Raw genomic sequence first — 21,643 nt, forward strand, 5'->3', positions numbered from 1 at the left:
GTCATAAATTTCGTGAGTTGCAGTGAGGCATGCTTTGTGTCATAAATTTCGTGAGTTGCAGTGAGGCATGCTTTGTGTCATAAATTTCGTGAGTTGCAGTGAGGCATGCTTTGTGTCATAAATTTCGTGAGTTGCAGTGAGGCATGCTTTGTGTCATAAATTTCGTGAGTTGCAGTGAGGCATGCTTTGTGTCATAAATTTCGTGAGTTGCAGTGAGGCATGCTTTGTGTCATAAATTTCGTGAGTTGCAGTGAGGCATGCTTTGTGTCATAAATTTCGTGAGTTGCAGTGAGGCATGCTTTGTGTCATAAATTTCGTGAGTTGCAGTGAGGCATGCTTTGTGTCATAAATTTCGTGAGTTGCAGTGAGGCATGCTTTGTGTCATAAATTTCGTGAGTTGCAGTGAGGCATGCTTTGTGTCATAAATTTCGTGAGTTGCAGTGAGGCATGCTTTGTGTCATAAATTTCGTGAGTTGCAGTGAGGCATGCTTTGTGTCATAAATTTCGTGAGTTGCAGTGAGGCATGCTTTGTGTCATAAATTTCGTGAGTTGCAGTGAGGCATGCTTTGTGTCATAAATTTCGTGAGTTGCAGTGAGGCATGCTTTGTGTCATAAATTTCGTGAGTTGCAGTGAGGCATGCTTTGTGTCATAAATTTCGTGAGTTGCAGTGAGGCATGCTTTGGGTCACTTCTGGTGCAGCGAGACAATGATTCAGCAACACTGATTGTAGTGTGAACTAGTGTAGTGTTGTCACTTTTCAGTGTATTCAGTTGTCTCTGTTCCATTGTAACACAAGAGTGAACTGTGGTAGCACACCATTATTGTTTTTGTAAATTTGTATATATCTTTATTTTATATTTTTNTTCAAGTCAGTTCATAGCGATTTTCCGAAGTGGTTAGGATTTAAATTCTGGGTCAAGTGCACAATTAAAGAGAAGAATTTGCACACAATAGGAATTAAGTCATGGAGTTAATATGAATAAATTAACGAATTAAAACTAAATAAAAATATTCGTATTTAACAGACAAATTCCGTACAAAACATTCTAACCTTGATATAAGATCCATTTTCATCATCATAACCACAGTTTTGCGGACTACCTTCCTTGCCTTCGATCTTAATTGTTTCTAGTCCTAGATACCATATTTCTGGATATTGCTTCACTTCCGCTCTCTCGAAAGCATTTAAACGATTTGAATAATACTTTAGCACATCTGTATTAAGAAAAGTACGGCTTAGGCAATGAGATTTACTAAATATTTTCATAGGATGCATTTGCTTACCATTTGGCATCAGAGGAAGCTTCCTGCCGTAAGGGTCTTGATGATGGAAGTTTCGAGGAGTTGAACTTTTACTGTTTTGCTGCGGGCTGCCAGTTGCAGGCGAAACACATTCGGGAGTGGCCGAAGAATGATCACTACCTACGTTATAGCTGCTACGACTGCTACTGCCCAGCACCGGCAATGAGGTTATAACAGTTAACGTCCCCGAAACTTTATCCCCCGAACTGGAGGCGCTAGCTTTAGAGGAAGGTAATCTTTGAACGGAAATGCTAGGTAAACTAGTCGACTTGTCCAAACGAGAAAGTACATTATGACGGGACAGCCGTTGTGTTAATGAAGCGAGTGCCGCTACCGGACGAGATTTACTAACTTGAAATTGTTTGACGATGGCCCGGCCCAATTTAGCCATTGGATCGCGATGAGGCAGACTGACATGATCCTGAAAAAAAAAATATATCATCATTATATTTTGCGTTGTCTTGTCCCATTTTAATAAATGTATTTGACTTTTTAATTCACGAATGAATTATGCATAACCAAATACTAAACTTTGAATATTTTTTAGTTTAATAAAAAAAATCTAGAAGTTTAATATTTGGTTATATGTATGTATACTACAAACAATTTACAGACTATCACAATAAGTCTGATGTATCAAATTATTTTCGGAATTTGGTTTTGAAGTCTGAAAATCTGAGTATTCACTTTTACCGTAAAGAAAAAAAAAACAAACATAATAAATTAATCTATAAATAAAATATATAGAAAGTAGCATTTTTCCATCTTGAATAATACCGGAAAATATTAATGAAATGACCAGATAACCATCATTAAGGATATCAATGAGCTAATTGAAGAATCAAATTTTCATCGTTATTCAGTTTAAAAACATTATTCCTTTTGTTCTAATTGTTTATAGGTCATAGACATAAAATTACTGAAAGAAATTATAAAGTATAAATATAAAGAGTTTAAAGAAATTTAACAAAACTTATAGTAAAGGGCCTAATCAAATAAACAAGTGAAAAGTGCCCTAAACTAAACTGAATTTTTTATTTAGTATATTTGTTTTGGAGTTAAATCATAGTATATCAATTTTCAAATCTTAATCTTTTCGTTTCATAGAAATCGAAAAAAAACGTGATTTTCAGTCTTTGTACATTTTTCGTTTGTAATAATTTCATTTTTTATAAAGCTAAATTAAATTTTTATTAATTTTAAAAGTAATTTCTTTTGTTTTCAATTTCTATTTAACATTCACTTTTTTTTTTCCTTTGGTTTCTTAACTTGTACAAATTCCGAGAATGATTAATTTCGACAATATGATTTCATTTTATAAAATTTTCTCAAGTGAAGTGTATTTCACAAAAACAGAGTATCAAATTTTCATATCCTGAACGTATAAAACGAAATAAATCCAGCACTGCAATAGGATTCAGACAGCAGCAAGTTTCACGATTACAAAGAATTTAATAGATTTTGTTTTATAGGCAATGATGACTTTTATTAGTGATACTATGCATAATTCTATAAATTTCTTTTTAATTTACGGGAAACGGATAAACTACATACTCATTCATCTTCATTCATATTCTCAATACCTTAATACCTTGAGTAATACGTAAAAAAATTTAAAATATTAAAAATAAATTAATAATATAGAAATTATCGTATTTAGATGCGACTTTTATCCAAAAGAAAGCTCGAAAATTGCTGTCTTGTAAGTGAAGTTGTGATCTGTCATAGGTTGAACTTCCCAAACAGTCTTCCATAGGCTACAGAAAACCTCTACCTAGCCCAACTCCTGAATAAAGATGTTATTATATTAAACATATTATTATTAGCTACAGATAAGCAGCTTTTGCGTGTATTCATGTACAGTATTTTAATGGTAAATTTCATTAGTAAATGACTTATTTTTCTCTGATAAATAAGAATGTGCATTTTAATTTTACTTACTTGGTACTTTACAGTAAAAAATAATTTTTGGGGCAGAATACCAAAGGCGCGTGATTGCTTAAATTCACTAAATACTTTTACCTAAATACTGTGCTGAAATGGGAGTGCGTCATATATGACATAAAATACGGTAATTAAATACTATATTTTAAATAAAAAGAAATAATTCATTCAAAACAACCCAAAATTTTAAATTTTCTTTAGAATATAAACTATAATTTACATACGCTTCAATAACGTATAAAACACATGAACTTCTTCAAATGATTAATTAATTGGTCATGGATTCGCTCCCGACCGACAGGTTAACCAATGGAGTTTTTCGGAGTTTTTTTTTTACATATATAACACCTAAATAGGAGTCAGTTTCTCACAGAAGATCCTACCGGAAATTATCCCCTTTGCAAATCGCCCATAAGTTGTCGCCGTATCCGCTTTTGGTGGACGATGATTCATTAAATGATTGAAAATACTTTTATGTAGACGACATTGTCTTTGTCATTCCTTAGAACCTTAGTTCGCATTACAACAAAGTCGTGTAAAAGACAATTAATTATTCGGCCAATTATTATGTAATGTATCAGTGACCGATTTCATCCAATTATATCTTTCATTATATAATTTGGGAATATTTTCTTTAACTGCATCATCAATGTAAAAGTAGATGCAAAAAAAAACAACGAGAAAATCAAATTTTTTTTGTTTCTTAATTAATTTCTTTTAAGCTATCCAGAAACTGCTAATATCGTATTTGAAATTTCGGAATCAGTATAGTCTTTAGTAGATTACTGTAAATTAGGATTTAACAATGCTAATCAGTTTTGTCAAATTAATGTCAAATTAATTAATGTTAAAATAAATTAAAGTTGAATTAACTTTTAAATTAAAAGCAATGTTCATTCAATTAATGCTAAAATAATTTATTATTAATTAACGAATAACTAATGTTTTAATTCAATGAAGAAAGTAATATAAAAATATTCTGGTTTAAATTAAACGTCATTTTTATTATATAACTTTATTTTTTAAATTAAAAAAAATCTTTTCTATCAGCAGTCAATAAAACCTGAAATGACGATCCTAAAGTCGTCATTAAAAAGATGATAAAAATTTCATTCTAAGTTTTAATTAACAGTTGAAAAATATTTTATTCTTATTTTATAAGCAAATAAAGTCCATAAATCTAACGCCTAATAGGAAATGGAATTTTTTTTATAATCAATTAAAACTTTAATGCTATTTATATTGTGTAATTTACAAAGAAAAGTTTAGCATAAACTCGAACATTAAAATAAGTGAAATAATACATGCAAAATGAATAAAGGAAAACCTCTTTGTAAATATAATACCGCTTTAATAATAACGATCGAAAACGCCTTTTTTTTCATCAGAGCCCACCAGTAGCCGAATAGACAAAATCACTGAACAGTGAGTGGTCCGAGTCTGATCCCCGGAAGGTGGGGATCAGACTTCGAATCACTCCCCACGTGGGGTTTTCTGGATTTTCTTCACGTGTCTAACATCCAAATAGAGACTATTTTCCCAAAGAAAGTCCTCCTTGTGGCACCCTTTTGGTAGATCATCCAGTTATTGTATTGCATATCCCATCAATCCAATTCAATTCTTTTTTCACAAATTTCTTTATACATTTGAAATGGCGTTGTTTACATTAGACTTGTTGTTATTATTTGATGTGTCATATTGATTTTTGTTGAAATACAATGTGAAATCTAAACCCAACAGAATATTCTACTTTGTATTAAAATTTCAATAATAATGTGACTCAAAACAGAAACTCTATGATTGCAATAAGCAGAACAATCTCTAACATACTTCATCTTCATAACTGGTCATTAGCTTCATTCTAGAGTTTCAACAACAAAATTGAGCTTGTTCTTGATTATTATAGAATTATGAACAAGTTGCATTGTTCTACGGAAACTATTAGAATTATCAAATTGCAATATGCTTCTTTAAAATATGCTTTAATAATTAATTACATTTATTTTGATAATTTCAAAACTAAAATATGTTTAATTCTCTCTTCAAAAGCTTATGGAAACAATAATTGATTCTCCATTTGAACAATATTTCTTTGAGCTAATATTCAAATGACGCCAATAGCACTTTTGATCCATCCACATTGAGTTTTGTAATCGCAAAGCACAATAATTTTTATTTATTTTTTTCTCTTGTTGCCTTCATAAAATTTAATTGTTGTGTTAAATCCAGTTCTTAATGAAGAACTTTTCCCTCGTTACATGTAATTAATTAACAATAATGTAATTAATAAAATAATGCGACGTTATGTATTCTCGTGTTGTGGTGTTATTGCATTACAGTTAAGAGATCGAGGATATGCGTTACGTAATTTTTTGATGAGTATGTGCGGCAGCATTACGAAGAGTTACAGGGGTAATTGAAAACATAAAAAACGTCACGTAATGCATGGACGATCACTACATCAAACTATGAAAATAAATTTCCACAAAATAAAAATAAAATTTACTTGATAAACTTTTCAAATCAGCAAAAACTACGCAAATTACTATAATTAATATCTTACATATTTGAATTAATAATAAATAACAGATTTTGTTTTATTATTATTTTGTTTAACAGACAATTTTTCATTTTTTTGCTTCTTATTTTATATTTCATTCAATTTTAAAATATTCTAAAACATACAAAGAGCTCATAATAAACTTTCAGTTTAATATTTTTATGTTTATGAATATCTGTGCTGTTTGTATTTATGGAATATATCTACGTAGCGAGATAAAATAAGTGAAATAATGAAAAATGTATATTATATCGAACAAAATAAGTAGTAAATCACATATACAAGATTAAACTTACTTTTTATGATCATAAAAAACTCTTTCGGTTATTTTCAATCTAATGTTTAGTATTAGTTTTACAAAAATTTTGTATTGCTACACAGAACTATGCAAATTTCAAGATATTATAATTTCAATGTACAGTATTATGTAAATATAATTATAGATCAAAATAAATAAATAGTCATGAACAGATCTGGAAAATTTCTAATACAGCTATTAATTTAAACATTTGAAAATTAAATATTCACATAAAGTCAAACCTCCGAACGGACTCTGATGGGAACACAAAAAATGACTGTTGTTTGGGCTCACCAGTAGGCAAGCGGTTCCCTTTCCTGAACACTGGGAGTTCGATCGTGGGTTCGCGCATCACTCGGACGGGCCGGGTTTTCTCCACGTTTGTAACGCCTGAACTTGGGACCAGTTGCCCTTAATAAACATCTCCGGAAGGTATTATTCCCGCGCGTTACGTCCACCGTAATAAACGTATCCAATTACTAATACTAGCCAAAGAGCTTACACATTCCACGGGGCGAAATAGCCAGAGAAGCTCATGCCAAACTTGTTACTAAACAAACACTGTTTTTTTGGAGGTTTGACTATACTGAAATTTATTATGCTGGATATAAAAAAATCACATCTTATGATTTTTTTATTTAATATGGATTTAATATTGATTCAGGATCAAGTTAAACATTTACATAATCCTCTCAGAAATTTTTGATTAAAATTACATATTAAAATTAATTTTTAAGATGGCTGTCATCGTCTCCCCTTGAATTAATTATATATAAAAAATTTTTAACAATAAAATAATCAGTTTGGAATGATATGTAACTAATTTTTGATACCGGTATTTTTATCAACATTAAAATCTATTCTGTCGAGCGCCTGAAACTTCATCCTAAAGGTCCTAAAGTGAGAAATCTAAGAATTATTCCTTATTTCAATATTGCATTATAAATATTAATATAAATATTTTTTAAAATAATCTATTATATATCTTTCTTGCAACAATGTCTAGTATAACGTATATTGCGAAATCTATTATAAATAGTAAACAAGGATATATAGCAGCATCATGCAAATTGCTGGTCGATGAAGTTCCACGAATATGAACAATAGATACGTCTAGCATTAACGGCTGTTTATTTCAGGTTTAATGACTATTATATGTTTATGAAATATTGAATAATTGGCATTTTATCATTAGTTATTTTTCATCTTAATTGTTTCTCGACGAGACAATGAGAAAACTGTTAGTATCAGCAATACGTCAAGAAATTAAATAATTAGATTTAAAATTTCAGCAATAAGTTGCTTAACTTTCCTGGTAACATTGAAAATTGCGTGTGTGGTGCCATCTGTTGTGATATTTTAATTAAAAATATAAAAAGTTTTTAAAAATATTATAAAATGGCAAAACGCTTCATTTTGAGGATAAAGATGGGTTTTATAAAAAATTGTAAATGCTAATAACGAATAAAATCATCATTAAGTCTGACCCTACTCGAGATACGACACATAAACCTCCTCAATCCCCCACCACCTAGACCTTTAACCACCAAAATTTATAGCATCAATCTCCCTAATATACAAACCTCCCTGCAAAATTTCAGAAATTTTCAACAAAAAGCACAGGAGTTATTAATCTTCGAACAGGGTGAACAAAATCGTGTCCCCCAAACACTAACATCCATACATAAAATAAAATTCGGGATTTTATTCTATATTTTATTTATTTATATATCGCATTTCTCAACATTTCAAGGTCCCCGAGTCCAAAAAATTAAAAAATCTCGGAGAGTCTTTTCTGACCGATCGCCATACTTTCCCTCTTATATATAACAGAGCCGGAAAAGTAACAATAACAAACTGCATAGGGTGTTAAAAAAGTATTCAGTATTTATAAAGCACAAATTATACTGAGTAAAGAAACCTTAGTTAATCTAGATCGAAAACTGCGATATTTTCCACTAACTAATTAAATAAAAATGTATTGCTGTAATTATTTTTTTCCGAGCTTTGCCCTGGAAATTTTTCTCCGTGAGGATGACTGATAAAAGCAGCCGAAAACGTTCGTTTCATTAAAAACTATCTGCTGGATTAAAAGAATTTTGTGAGTATTTTTCTGTGTGTTTTCCTTACATTTGCAAGCGCTTAGCATCATCATCATGTAAGATGATATTGGCAAGCGTGCTGAAACTCTCAAAAAGTGTGGCAAACTCTCAAAAAATTCTGTCTTTGTCGGATTATTTATCTCAGAAACGGTTGAGTTTTCGTCTTACGTTTACGAAGGTTTCTTACTCGGTATAGTGTTCACTATCATATAAATGCCAAATACTTTATCTTTAACGTTTTGTATAGCAAGTTTATTCCTCTATCATCTTTGACAGAATTGGTCTTTTTTTAATCTAGGGGCTATTCTTAGCAATAAAAATACTTAATTTTTAGAAAAAGCATAATATAAAAAAAATAGATTAACATTAGCGTTTTAATTTTAAACAATTTTCTTAAAATTATAAAAAAAAATCTTCCTTTCGAAACANACACAAGAGTGAACTGTGGTAGCACACCATTATTGTTTTTGTAAATTTGTATATATCTTTATATTTTTGGGTCGTGAAAAAAATCACAATCATAAATGGGGTCGTGAATAAAAAAAGTTTAAGAAGCCCTGTTATAGAGCATATAAACACGATTAAGATGACCTACCTTTAAAACCTAGGACACCGAAATTGAGATTTTTACTATGGCAACAATCTTTATCAATCGGATTTATTTATACGGTAAATATGGAAATGACAATCAATGGTTGGTGCATAAATTACTATTTGAATGATATTCTTGCTAACAAAGAAAATGATCACCACTTTGAGTCTGTAATTTAAGCTTTTATTATTGAGTTATCCTTTTGTTGAGTTAAATAATGAACTGTAGTTTTAATTAAAAACTAAGCTGCAATTCTGTATCCCTAATGAATATTTACTCTTGTAATTATTGTATTCTTCCCCTAAATTTTTCCAATTAGGTTGATTCTTTGTATATCATATTTTTGTATATAATATCTCATGCACTGCAAACTAGTGCATGCAATTAACATTTCTTGTGACTCTTATTTTTCAAGTATTGAGACTAACTTTCAATATTCAATATTCACGTGTTTTATTTAATAAACATATCATGAGTTTTAAGCATAAAAGTTTATCATTTTAGCTAAAGCAAGGGTTGGTAATATGAACAGTGAAGGGGTTCGGGCTATTCTTCAGGGTAAATTGAAATCGATTTTCGGATTATCAGGTATAACACTTAAATAGGGGCCAGTTTCCCATTGAATGTCTTCTCTGGAGGCACTAGCCCTTCGAAGAACGTCCATTGTTTTATTCCATCATCACTCTAATTAGTCTGTTAAACTGGTGGTCAACTCTATATATAAATACCAAAACACATATCTCTGTGAGTTAAAAATAAAATACAGTAAATCTGGATATAGTACCTCCATAAATAGCGGCACCCTCGTAAAACGCCAACGAATACTCCTAAACTGATCTCTTTAAATATTAAATAGCTCTTCAATATCTGAATTACTAAATGTACGATTTTGAATTGCAAGCGATATAATCATAAAATCATGTGATTTTAAAACTTAATTTGTACTTATACTTCATTAAATTATTAATATAATTATATATTTCTTGAGGCACTTCAGTTTATTTCCAATTCAAGTTAGTACCAATTTTCAGAGGCGAGTAAGTCGAGATGCAAAGTTGGTTTGACTGTAGGTTGAAAAAATTTTAAAAAGTTATTCTGATATTTAAATACCAACTTTTCAATAATGAGAAGGCAATCTGCTAAATTATTAAAATAGAGAAAAAAAAACAAACAAAATGTATGTAAACAACGAGAAAAGCTTCAACTACCGGAAATTCACGTAACTAAGCAGCACTACTATGACGATATCGGTTTGACACAACTGAACTCAAAATTTAATTTTAACTACACGACATAGAAAACGGCTTCAAGGAAAACAAATGTAGTTGCTATAGTAACTTAATAGCATACTATATTTTTTATTTTATTTAGTAAGTATATAATAACTGAAGTTGTTTTGAGTAACAAAGTCTAATCTCGTAATAGTAGTTTTCATAAGTTCCTCATAAATATCAGATATAAGACTGATCAGTAAATATGATGGCAAAGTAATGTGTGAGCTATATTATAGTAGATGCTTATCTATCGATTCAGTTTAGTACTATAAATCCAAGTTTAAACTCAACCATTAATGGCATTAACATATACAAAGTATATGATTCGTGTGTTTCTTGTTTCTAGGAAATTGAAAATTTATTTTAAAAAGATAGCTAAAAAACACGTACCGCTTCTTATTTCTTATAATCTTGAGAGCTACTTGTTTATTTGTTTTGTGATCCAAAGCCCTTATAACTTGACCGAAAGAACCTTTGCCGATTACTTCTAGAATTTCGTACCTATAGGCAATGTGATCGTGAAGAACCTGTAAAGAAAAAATAATCGATTAAAGAGACAAATAAATGGATCAAATTTATTGTCTGGTGAAAATGGACTTTGCCTAACAATAAATATTTTATTGTCTAGTAAAATCTAGTTTGTTTAACAATTATACACAAACCTTTCATCATATAGAATTTTTAAAATATGTTCTCATTCATCAATGTTATTTACCAGTTGAATAAACAGACTTTTAAGTTTCGGAAATTATAAATTTGTTCAATTTATAAATATAAGTGTCAGCTCTTTTAATTCTTTTCGTCATGATGGGTATGGAAAAAGGCTCATCCATTTATAGGTTCACCCAAACCAAAATGAATTTCGGATATGACAGATCAAGCTCTGGCCACACTGTTGAGAGATCGAGTCCGAGATATCCGAACCAACTCACTTATGAAAATTTCTAAGGTTCCTACCCGAACCCGAAACCGGATCCACAGACAGACTGATAACTGGATGTACAAACAATGAAGGTAAGTTTTAATTAATGTGCTATTAAAGATATTGGGTAATAACAGTGACTAGTCTTATTCATTTTGTTACGCCAACTTGACAAAAAGCAAAAATTGAGATTAATCATCATTACAAAAAATTCATTTGGTGATAAGACTATTCAGTCTTATTACCAAATGAATACCTTTGCTTTTGGTCAATGTTGACGTAACAAAATGAATTTTATAATCCCCAATTTTGATTTATTCTCAGACAACCATAGAATATCTATCTGAAAATAGCTAACAAAACACCTATCTATCAACTTTTTACATTTTTTCGTTGATTGCAAATTAAAATTATTACCCATAAAAACTTATTTCCTAAGATAGAATTGAAGCTTGTATAAAGTATTTATCTCCATATTATTTTGTGCATATCTTAATTGAAAAAATTCAAAATATAATATTATCTGCTGTTTTGAGGAATACAGTATTGAAGACATCTCACTCTGAGCAAAACTCAATTAAAGTGAGATTATTCTGAAAAGTTTTAGGTTTGTTACTTTTCTGAAATCGTCAGGTCCACATGCATGTTCACAATTTGCAACTTTTGTACAATTGAGCTTTTCTAAAAGCGAGAAGAACTCCCATCGCGAATACCCCTATGTGCTGGCTTGGCGCTCCGAAATCGCTCATGTGGATACACAGCTTAAAACTATTAGACCTGAACTGCATATTACCTGAAAACGGAAAATGATAACGAAAATTGAAAAATAGATTCAGTTTCGTTTCTGTTTAGCTAAACTCCACACGATCAGAAAATTGCACCCATTTCAGCACTTTTCAAAGCTAATTTTCCAAAATGAAGGATGCTTTTATGGCTTCGATGCCCGTATCGCTTGCAAAAAGTCCCATTTTTCTTTTAGTTTTTAATAATTAACAAAACATAGTTTGTGATTTTTGGGTTTTAGATTTAGACTGGTGAGATTTTGGGCGAGAATTTGCAAATTTCAACTAAAATAAGGTTATGACGTACAGTTGCTGAGAAAGAGCTGCGATCTCAAGATTAGAAGTTTTACAGAAGATAGTTTAAACAATTATGAGATATTATATAAAATCACCGTATATAAAATTGATTCAAACTATTTGTTAAATAATAGCACTAGTATTGTTTGCTGACGTATGACGTCACTTATAAAATGTTTTCATATTGGTGAAATCACAGCTGGAAAGATGATAGAAACGAAAAAGTTGACATTTTCCTGCTTTCAGGTGAGATTCTGTCGAAGTGAAAGTTGAAAATCCGGAAGTGGTTATTTCCGGTTTCAGTTTTCCGTTTCAATTGTATTTTCAGGTAATGTAAAATCCAAACCTTAGTCGAATACTATGAGCTAAAGCTATTATTTGGGATTCAAACTTCAAGTCAGTTCATAGCGATTTTCCGAAGTGGTTAGGATTTAAATTCTGGGTCAAGTGCACAATTAAAGAGAAGAATTTGCACACAATAGGAATTAAGTCATGGAGTTAATATGAATAAATTAACGAATTAAAACTAAATAAAAATATTCGTATTTAACAGACAAATTCCGTACAAAACATTCTAACCTTGATATAAGATCCATTTTCATCATCATAACCACAGTTTTGCGGACTACCTTCCTTGCCTTCGATCTTAATTGTTTCTAGTCCTAGATACCATATTTCTGGATATTGCTTCACTTCCGCTCTCTCGAAAGCATTTAAACGATTTGAATAATACTTTAGCACATCTGTATTAAGAAAAGTACGGCTTAGGCAATGAGATTTACTAAATATTTTCATAGGATGCATTTGCTTACCATTTGGCATCAGAGGAAGCTTCCTGCCGTAAGGGTCTTGATGATGGAAGTTTCGAGGAGTTGAACTTTTACTGTTTTGCTGCGGGCTGCCAGTTGCAGGCGAAACACATTCGGGAGTGGCCGAAGAATGATCACTACCTACGTTATAGCTGCTACGACTGCTACTGCCCAGCACCGGCAATGAGGTTATAACAGTTAACGTCCCCGAAACTTTATCCCCCGAACTGGAGGCGCTAGCTTTAGAGGAAGGTAATCTTTGAACGGAAATGCTAGGTAAACTAGTCGACTTGTCCAAACGAGAAAGTACATTATGACGGGACAGCCGTTGTGTTAATGAAGCGAGTGCCGCTACCGGACGAGATTTACTAACTTGAAATTGTTTGACGATGGCCCGGCCCAATTTAGCCATTGGATCGCGATGAGGCAGACTGACATGATCCTGAAAAAAAAAAAATATATCATCATTATATTTTGCGTTGTCTTGTCCCATTTTAATAAATGTATTTGACTTTTTAATTCACGAATGAATTATGCATAACCAAATACTAAACTTTGAATATTTTTTAGTTTAATAAAAAAAATCTAGAAGTTTAATATTTGGTTATATGTATGTATACTACAAACAATTTACAGACTATCACAATAAGTCTGATGTATCAAATTATTTTCGGAATTTGGTTTTGAAGTCTGAAAATCTGAGTATTCACTTTTACCGTAAAGAAAAAAAAAACAAACATAATAAATTAATCTATAAATAAAATATATAGAAAGTAGCATTTTTCCATCTTGAATAATACCGGAAAATATTAATGAAATGACCAGATAACCATCATTAAGGATATCAATGAGCTAATTGAAGAATCAAATTTTCATCGTTATTCAGTTTAAAAACATTATTCCTTTTGTTCTAATTGTTTATAGGTCATAGACATAAAATTACTGAAAGAAATTATAAAGTATAAATATAAAGAGTTTAAAGAAATTTAACAAAACTTATAGTAAAGGGCCTAATCAAATAAACAAGTGAAAAGTGCCCTAAACTAAACTGAATTTTTTATTTAGTATATTTGTTTTGGAGTTAAATCATAGTATATCAATTTTCAAATCTTAATCTTTTCGTTTCATAGAAATCGAAAAAAAACGTGATTTTCAGTCTTTGTACATTTTTCGTTTGTAATAATTTCATTTTTTATAAAGCTAAATTAAATTTTTATTAATTTTAAAAGTAATTTCTTTTGTTTTCAATTTCTATTTAACATTCACTTTTTTTTTTCCTTTGGTTTCTTAACTTGTACAAATTCCGAGAATGATTAATTTCGACAATATGATTTCATTTTATAAAATTTTCTCAAGTGAAGTGTATTTCACAAAAACAGAGTATCAAATTTTCATATCCTGAACGTATAAAACGAAATAAATCCAGCACTGCAATAGGATTCAGACAGCAGCAAGTTTCACGATTACAAAGAATTTAATAGATTTTGTTTTATAGGCAATGATGACTTTTATTAGTGATACTATGCATAATTCTATAAATTTCTTTTTAATTTACGGGAAACGGATAAACTACATACTCATTCATCTTCATTCATATTCTCAATACCTTAATACCTTGAGTAATACGTAAAAAAATTTAAAATATTAAAAATAAATTAATAATATAGAAATTATCGTATTTAGATGCGACTTTTATCCAAAAGAAAGCTCGAAAATTGCTGTCTTGTAAGTGAAGTTGTGATCTGTCATAGGTTGAACTTCCCAAACAGTCTTCCATAGGCTACAGAAAACCTCTACCTAGCCCAACTCCTGAATAAAGATGTTATTATATTAAACATATTATTATTAGCTACAGATAAGCAGCTTTTGCGTGTATTCATGTACAGTATTTTAATGGTAAATTTCATTAGTAAATGACTTATTTTTCTCTGATAAATAAGAATGTGCATTTTAATTTTACTTACTTGGTACTTTACAGTAAAAAATAATTTTTGGGGCAGAATACCAAAGGCGCGTGATTGCTTAAATTCACTAAATACTTTTACCTAAATACTGTGCTGAAATGGGAGTGCGTCATATATGACATAAAATACGGTAATTAAATACTATATTTTAAATAAAAAGAAATAATTCATTCAAAACAACCCAAAATTTTAAATTTTCTTTAGAATATAAACTATAATTTACATACGCTTCAATAACGTATAAAACACATGAACTTCTTCAAATGATTAATTAATTGGTCATGGATTCGCTCCCGACCGACAGGTTAACCAATGGAGTTTTTCGGAGTTTTTTTTTTACATATATAACACCTAAATAGGAGTCAGTTTCTCACAGAAGATCCTACCGGAAATTATCCCCTTTGCAAATCGCCCATAAGTTGTCGCCGTATCCGCTTTTGGTGGACGATGATTCATTAAATGATTGAAAATACTTTTATGTAGACGACATTGTCTTTGTCATTCCTTAGAACCTTAGTTCGCATTACAACAAAGTCGTGTAAAAGACAATTAATTATTCGGCCAATTATTATGTAATGTATCAGTGACCGATTTCATCCAATTATATCTTTCATTATATAATTTGGGAATATTTTCTTTAACTGCATCATCAATGTAAAAGTAGATGCAAAAAAAACAACGAGAAAATCAAATTTTTTTTGTTTCTTAATTAATTTCTTTTAAGCTATCCAGAAACTGCTAATATCGTATTTGAAATTTCGGAATCAGTATAGTCTTTAGTAGATTACTGTAAATTAGGATTTAACAATGCTAATCAGTTTTGTCAAATTAATGTCAAATTAATTAATGTTAAAATAAAGTTGAATTAACTTTTAAATTAAAAGCAATGTTCATTCAATTAATGCTAAAATAATTTATTATTAATTAACGAATAACTAATGTTTTAATTCAATGAAGAAAGTAATATAAAAATATTCTGGTTTAAATTAAACGTCATTTTTATTATATAACTTTATTTTTTAAATTAAAAAAAATCTTTTCTATCAGCAGTCAATAAAACCTGAAATGACGATCCTAAAGTCGTCATTAAAAAGATGATAAAAATTTCATTCTAAGTTTTAATTAACAGTTGAAAAATATTTTATTCTTATTTTATAAGCAAATAAAGTCCATAAATCTAACGCCTAATAGGAAATGGAATTTTTTTTATAATCAATTAAAACTTTAATGCTATTTATATTGTGTAATTTACAAAGAAAAGTTTAGCATAAACTCGAACATTAAAATAAGTGAAATAATACATGCAAAATGAATAAAGGAAAACCTCTTTGTAAATATAATACCGCTTTAATAATAACGATCGAAAACGCCTTTTTTTTCATCAGAGCCCACCAGTAGCCGAATAGACAAAATCACTGAACAGTGAGTGGTCCGAGTCTGATCCCCGGAAGGTGGGGATCAGACTTCGAATCACTCCCCACGTGGGGTTTTCTGGATTTTCTTCACGTGTCTAACATCCAAATAGAGACTATTTTCCCAAAGAAAGTCCTCCTTGTGGCACCCTTTTGGTAGATCATCCAGTTATTGTATTGCATATCCCATCAATCCAATTCAATTCTTTTTTCACAAATTTCTTTATACATTTGAAATGGCGTTGTTTACATTAGACTTGTTGTTATTATTTGATGTGTCATATTGATTTTTGTTGAAATACAATGTGAAATCTAAACCCAACAGAATATTCTACTTTGTATTAAAATTTCAATAATAATGTGACTCAAAACAGAAACTCTATGATTGCAATAAGCAGAACAATCTCTAACATACTTCATCTTCATAACTGGTCATTAGCTTCATTCTAGAGTTTCAACAACAAAATTGAGCTTGTTCTTGATTATTATAGAATTATGAACAAGTTGCATTGTTCTACGGAAACTATTAGAATTATCAAATTGCAATATGCTTCTTTAAAATATGCTTTAATAATTAATTACATTTATTTTGATAATTTCAAAACTAAAATATGTTTAATTCTCTCTTCAAAAGCTTATGGAAACAATAATTGATTCTCCATTTGAACAATATTTCTTTGAGCTAATATTCAAATGACGCCAATAGCACTTTTGATCCATCCACATTGAGTTTTGTAATCGCAAAGCACAATAATTTTTATTTATTTTTTTCTCTTGTTGCCTTCATAAAATTTAATTGTTGTGTTAAATCCAGTTCTTAATGAAGAACTTTTCCCTCGTTACATGTAATTAATTAACAATAATGTAATTAATAAAATAATGCGACGTTATGTATTCTCGTGTTGTGGTGTTATTGCATTACAGTTAAGAGATCGAGGATATGCGTTACGTAATTTTTTGATGAGTATGTGCGGCAGCATTACGAAGAGTTACAGGGGTAATTGAAAACATAAAAAACGTCACGTAATGCATGGACGATCACTACATCAAACTATGAAAATAAATTTCCACAAAATAAAAATAAAATTTACTTGATAAACTTTTCAAATCAGCAAAAACTACGCAAATTACTATAATTAATATCTTACATATTTGAATTAATAATAAATAACAGATTTTGTTTTATTATTATTTTGTTTAACAGACAATTTTTCATTTTTTTGCTTCTTATTTTATATTTCATTCAATTTTAAAATATTCTAAAACATACAAAGAGCTCATAATAAACTTTCAGTTTAATATCTTTATTTTTATGTTTATGAATATCTGTGCTGTTTGTATTTATGGAATATATCTACGTAGCGAGATAAAATAAGTGAAATAATGAAAAATGTATATTATATCGAACAAAATAAGTAGTAAATCACATATACAAGATTAAACTTACTTTTTATGATCATAAAAAACTCTTTCGGTTATTTTCAATCTAATGTTTAGTATTAGTTTTACAAAAATTTTGTATTGCTACACAGAACTATGCAAATTTCAAGATATTATAATTTCAATGTACAGTATTATGTAAATATAATTATAGATCAAAATAAATAAATAGTCATGAACAGATCTGGAAAATTTCTAATACAGCTATTAATTTAAACATTTGAAAATTAAATATTCACATAAAGTCAAACCTCCGAACGGACTCTGATGGGAACACAAAAAATGACTGTTGTTTGGGCTCACCAGTAGGCAAGCGGTTCCCTTTCCTGAACACTGGGAGTTCGATCGTGGGTTCGCGCATCACTCGGACGGGCCGGGTTTTCTCCACGTTTGTAACGCCTGAACTTGGGACCAGTTGCCCTTAATAAACATCTCCGGAAGGTATTATTCCCGCGCGTTACGTCCACCGTAATAAACGTATCCAATTACTAATACTAGCCAAAGAGCTTACACATTCCACGGGGCGAAATAGCCAGAGAAGCTCATGCCAAACTTGCTACTAAACAAACACTGTTTTTTTGGAGGTTTGACTATACTGAAATTTATTATGTTGGATATAAAAAAATCACATCTTATGATTTTTTTATTTAATATGGATTTAATATTGATTCAGGATCAAGTTAAACATTTACATAATCCTCTCAGAAATTTTTGATTAAAATTACATATTAAAATTAATTTTTAAGATGGCTGTCATCGTCTCCCCTTGAATTAATTATATATAAAAAATTTTTAACAATAAAATAATCAGTTTGGAATGATATGTAACTAATTTTTGATACCGGTATTTTTATCAACATTAAAATCTATTCTGTCGAGCGCCTGAAACTTCATCCTAAAGGTCCTAAAGTGAGAAATCTAAGAATTATTCCTTATTTCAATATTGCATTATAAATATTAATATAAATATTTTTTAAAATAATCTATTATATATCTTTCTTGCAACAATGTCTAGTATAACGTATATTGCGAAATCTATTATAAATAGTAAACAAGGATATATAGCAGCATCATGCAAATTGCTGGTCGATGAAGTTCCACGAATATGAACAATAGATACGTCTAGCATTAACGGCTGTTTATTTCAGGTTTAATGACTATTATATGTTTATGAAATATTGAATAATTGGCATTTTATCATTAGTTATTTTTCATCTTAATTGTTTCTCGACGAGACAATGAGAAAACTGTTAGTATCAGCAATACGTCAAGAAATTAAATAATTAGATTTAAAATTTCAGCAATAAGTTGCTTAACTTTCCTGGTAACATTGAAAATTGCGTGTGTGGTGCCATCTGTTGTGATATTTTAATTAAAAATATAAAAAGTTTTTAAAAATATTATAAAATGGCAAAACGCTTCATTTTGAGGATAAAGATGGGTTTTATAAAAAATTGTAAATGCTAATAACGAATAAAATCATCATTAAGTCTGACCCTACTCGAGATACGACACATAAACCTCCTCAATCCCCCACCACCTAGACCTTTAACCACCAAAATTTATAGCATCAATCTCCCTAATATACAAACCTCCCTGCAAAATTTCAGAAATTTTCAACAAAAAGCACAGGAGTTATTAATCTTCGAACAGGGTGAACAAAATCGTGTCCCCCAAACACTAACATCCATACATAAAATAAAATTCGGGATTTTATTCTATATTTTATTTATTTATATATCGCATTTCTCAACATTTCAAGGTCCCCGAGTCCAAAAAATTAAAAAATCTCGGAGAGTCTTTTCTGACCGATCGCCATACTTTCCCTCTTATATATAACAGAGCCGGAAAAGTAACAATAACAAACTGCATAGGGTGTTAAAAAAGTATTCAGTATTTATAAAGCACAAATTATACTGAGTAAAGAAACCTTAGTTAATCTAGATCGAAAACTGCGATATTTTCCACTAACTAATTAAATAAAAATGTATTGCTGTAATTATTTTTTTCCGAGCTTTGCCCTGGAAATTTTTCTCCGTGAGGATGACTGATAAAAGCAGCCGAAAACGTTCGTTTCATTAAAAACTATCTGCTGGATTAAAAGAATTTTGTGAGTATTTTTCTGTGTGTTTTCCTTACATTTGCAAGCGCTTAGCATCATCATCATGTAAGATGATATTGGCAAGCGTGCTGAAACTCTCAAAAAGTGTGGCAAACTCTCAAAAAATTCTGTCTTTGTCGGATTATTTATCTCAGAAACGGTTGAGTTTTCGTCTTACGTTTACGAAGGTTTCTTACTCGGTATAGTGTTCACTATCATATAAATGCCAAATACTTTATCTTTAACGTTTTGTATAGCAAGTTTATTCCTCTATCATCTTTGACAGAATTGGTCTTTTTTTAATCTAGGGGCTATTCTTAGCAATAAAAATACTTAATTTTTAGAAAAAGCATAATATAAAAAAAATAGATTAACATTAGCGTTTTAATTTTAAACAATTTTCTTAAAATTATAAAAAAAAATCTTCCTTTCGAAACAAAATTTTAATTAATTCCAAATAGCATGTTATTTGTTATTTGGAATTAATCCTAGCAATAATAATCCATGTCAAATTTAAATGCGCCTTCATCTTAGTTAAAATATAGTCATAATTCACTTTAAAATAGGAAGTTCTGATTTTTCGTGGTACACCGAAGACAAAATGGTCGACTTCATTTCGAAACATTAACTTAAAGAAAAAGTTTTCTAACGATATTTTCCATTTACCGCAGCTTAAACGATGTTAGAGAGAATACCGTTATATTGATTTTACAATGAAAAGCTAAACAAAGAAATTCAGTTTAGGAACAGATTGCATCTATCTATAAATATAACATATTGTATATTATACTAATGAATTATCTGCATACTTCAAAAAAAGAATATAACAGTTTTATTGGATCATTAATGAATATCAAACGAGTTTTATTGTGTTATGTAAAAAGAAAATTTAATTTCCCTTTCTATACTCCACTTGATAAATGCCAAAGAATTTCAAATAGGTAACACTTCGTCATTGTCAAGTTCTACTTTGTTCATTTTAGATGTAAAAGTGCGATAGGAAATTTATCATGATAAATATATGATGGAAACTTGAAAGATTTTATTAAATATTTACTATAAACATTGTAAAAACATTTTATTTCTATAATAATATAAAATAACTATCCAATAAATTCGAATTTAGATGGTTGGAATGTAAGAGATATTAAATACGTATTTTATTCTATTAAATACTTCAGTATACGAATTTTAAAAGGGCAGTTTTAGGAAAGAAAAATACCGTAAAATAGAAATAAATATAAAGATCCTTTGTTTAATTTACTAAATATCTGTTTCTCGGGCATATTAATAATTACAAGTTCAAATGTTCTTTGACTTACAGTATATTTTCACTTTAAAAAATCAATAACTGAGTTGTAAATATGGATTATTAGAAATCAGTTGTTTAGTACAGTTATAACAGTATCTTATGCACATTTTACCGGTTTTAAAAATCTAGCTTAGCAATAATAATAATAATAATAATAATAATAATAATAAATATCGATCGCTGCAACCTGAACAATTTTCAAGAGAACCTGTAAGGTGAAGTATAAGTATATTCTAAGAATAGACGACAAATTAACAATTAAGAATGAATAGATACTTTTGTGCTTTGTATTGTGTTTGCCACAGAAAATATTCCTTTAATTTAGAGATGAGCAAATTGTGGAGCGTATCCTAAAGACGGGAAGTGAGAAAAAAAAATACAAATTTTAAAAAATTCCGTAGAAAAGAGTAAATGTCTTTATTTTCGTCGTGTCAAATCACCAGGAACAACAGTCTTTCATTGGAAAGAGAACCTTTTATTAGAGGCTACGCTTCTGCATAGCATGCAAAACAGTCTATAAATTCACACATT

The 21,643-nt window shown here is 29.7% G+C and overlaps 2 protein-coding genes across 3 annotated transcripts in view; both read right to left on the reverse strand.

Annotated features, from left to right (window-relative positions):
- The window catches only part of LOC111637873 (dual specificity tyrosine-phosphorylation-regulated kinase 4-like), an 88,489-nt gene that overhangs the window by 56,883 nt on the left and 9,963 nt on the right, over positions 1-21,643 (reverse strand). For both annotated transcript variants that reach the window (XM_023383466.1, XM_023383465.1), the window contains exons 2-4: positions 12,887-13,325; positions 12,654-12,817; positions 10,464-10,600 (exon numbers count right to left, since the gene is read on the reverse strand). In XM_023383466.1, the coding sequence (XP_023239234.1) occupies positions 10,464-10,600; positions 12,654-12,817; positions 12,887-13,325 (740 nt within the window). The remainder of the gene's footprint in view (positions 1-10,463; positions 10,601-12,653; positions 12,818-12,886; positions 13,326-21,643) is intronic.
- Positions 1,005-3,834, reverse strand: LOC111637874 (dual specificity tyrosine-phosphorylation-regulated kinase 3-like). The gene is made up of 3 exons (XM_023383467.1): positions 3,631-3,834; positions 1,286-1,724; positions 1,005-1,216 (listed from the first exon to the last, which is right to left on the reverse strand). The coding sequence occupies exons 2-3, from the start codon at positions 1,692-1,694 to the stop codon at positions 1,020-1,022; spliced, it is 606 nt and encodes a 201-aa protein (XP_023239235.1). The 5' UTR covers positions 1,695-1,724; positions 3,631-3,834; the 3' UTR covers positions 1,005-1,019.

The sequence above is a fragment of the Centruroides sculpturatus genome, unplaced genomic scaffold (assembly GCF_000671375.1).
Source record: "Centruroides sculpturatus isolate CEXI.00-Female unplaced genomic scaffold, Cexi_2.0 scaffold1039, whole genome shotgun sequence".
Classification (NCBI taxonomy): domain Eukaryota; kingdom Metazoa; phylum Arthropoda; class Arachnida; order Scorpiones; family Buthidae; genus Centruroides; species Centruroides sculpturatus.

What these genes read in the sequence shown, in the direction of transcription:
- LOC111637874 (XM_023383467.1), bottom strand. Translation starts at nt 1,694, where the DNA reads ATGGCTAAATTGGGCCGGGCCATCGTCAAACAATTTCAAGTTAGTAAA. An exon ending in GCTTCCTCTGATGCCAAATG is followed by an intron (nt 1,217 to 1,285) that starts GTAAGCAAATGC and finishes TTCTTAATACAG; the next exon opens with ATGTGCTAAAGTATTATTCA.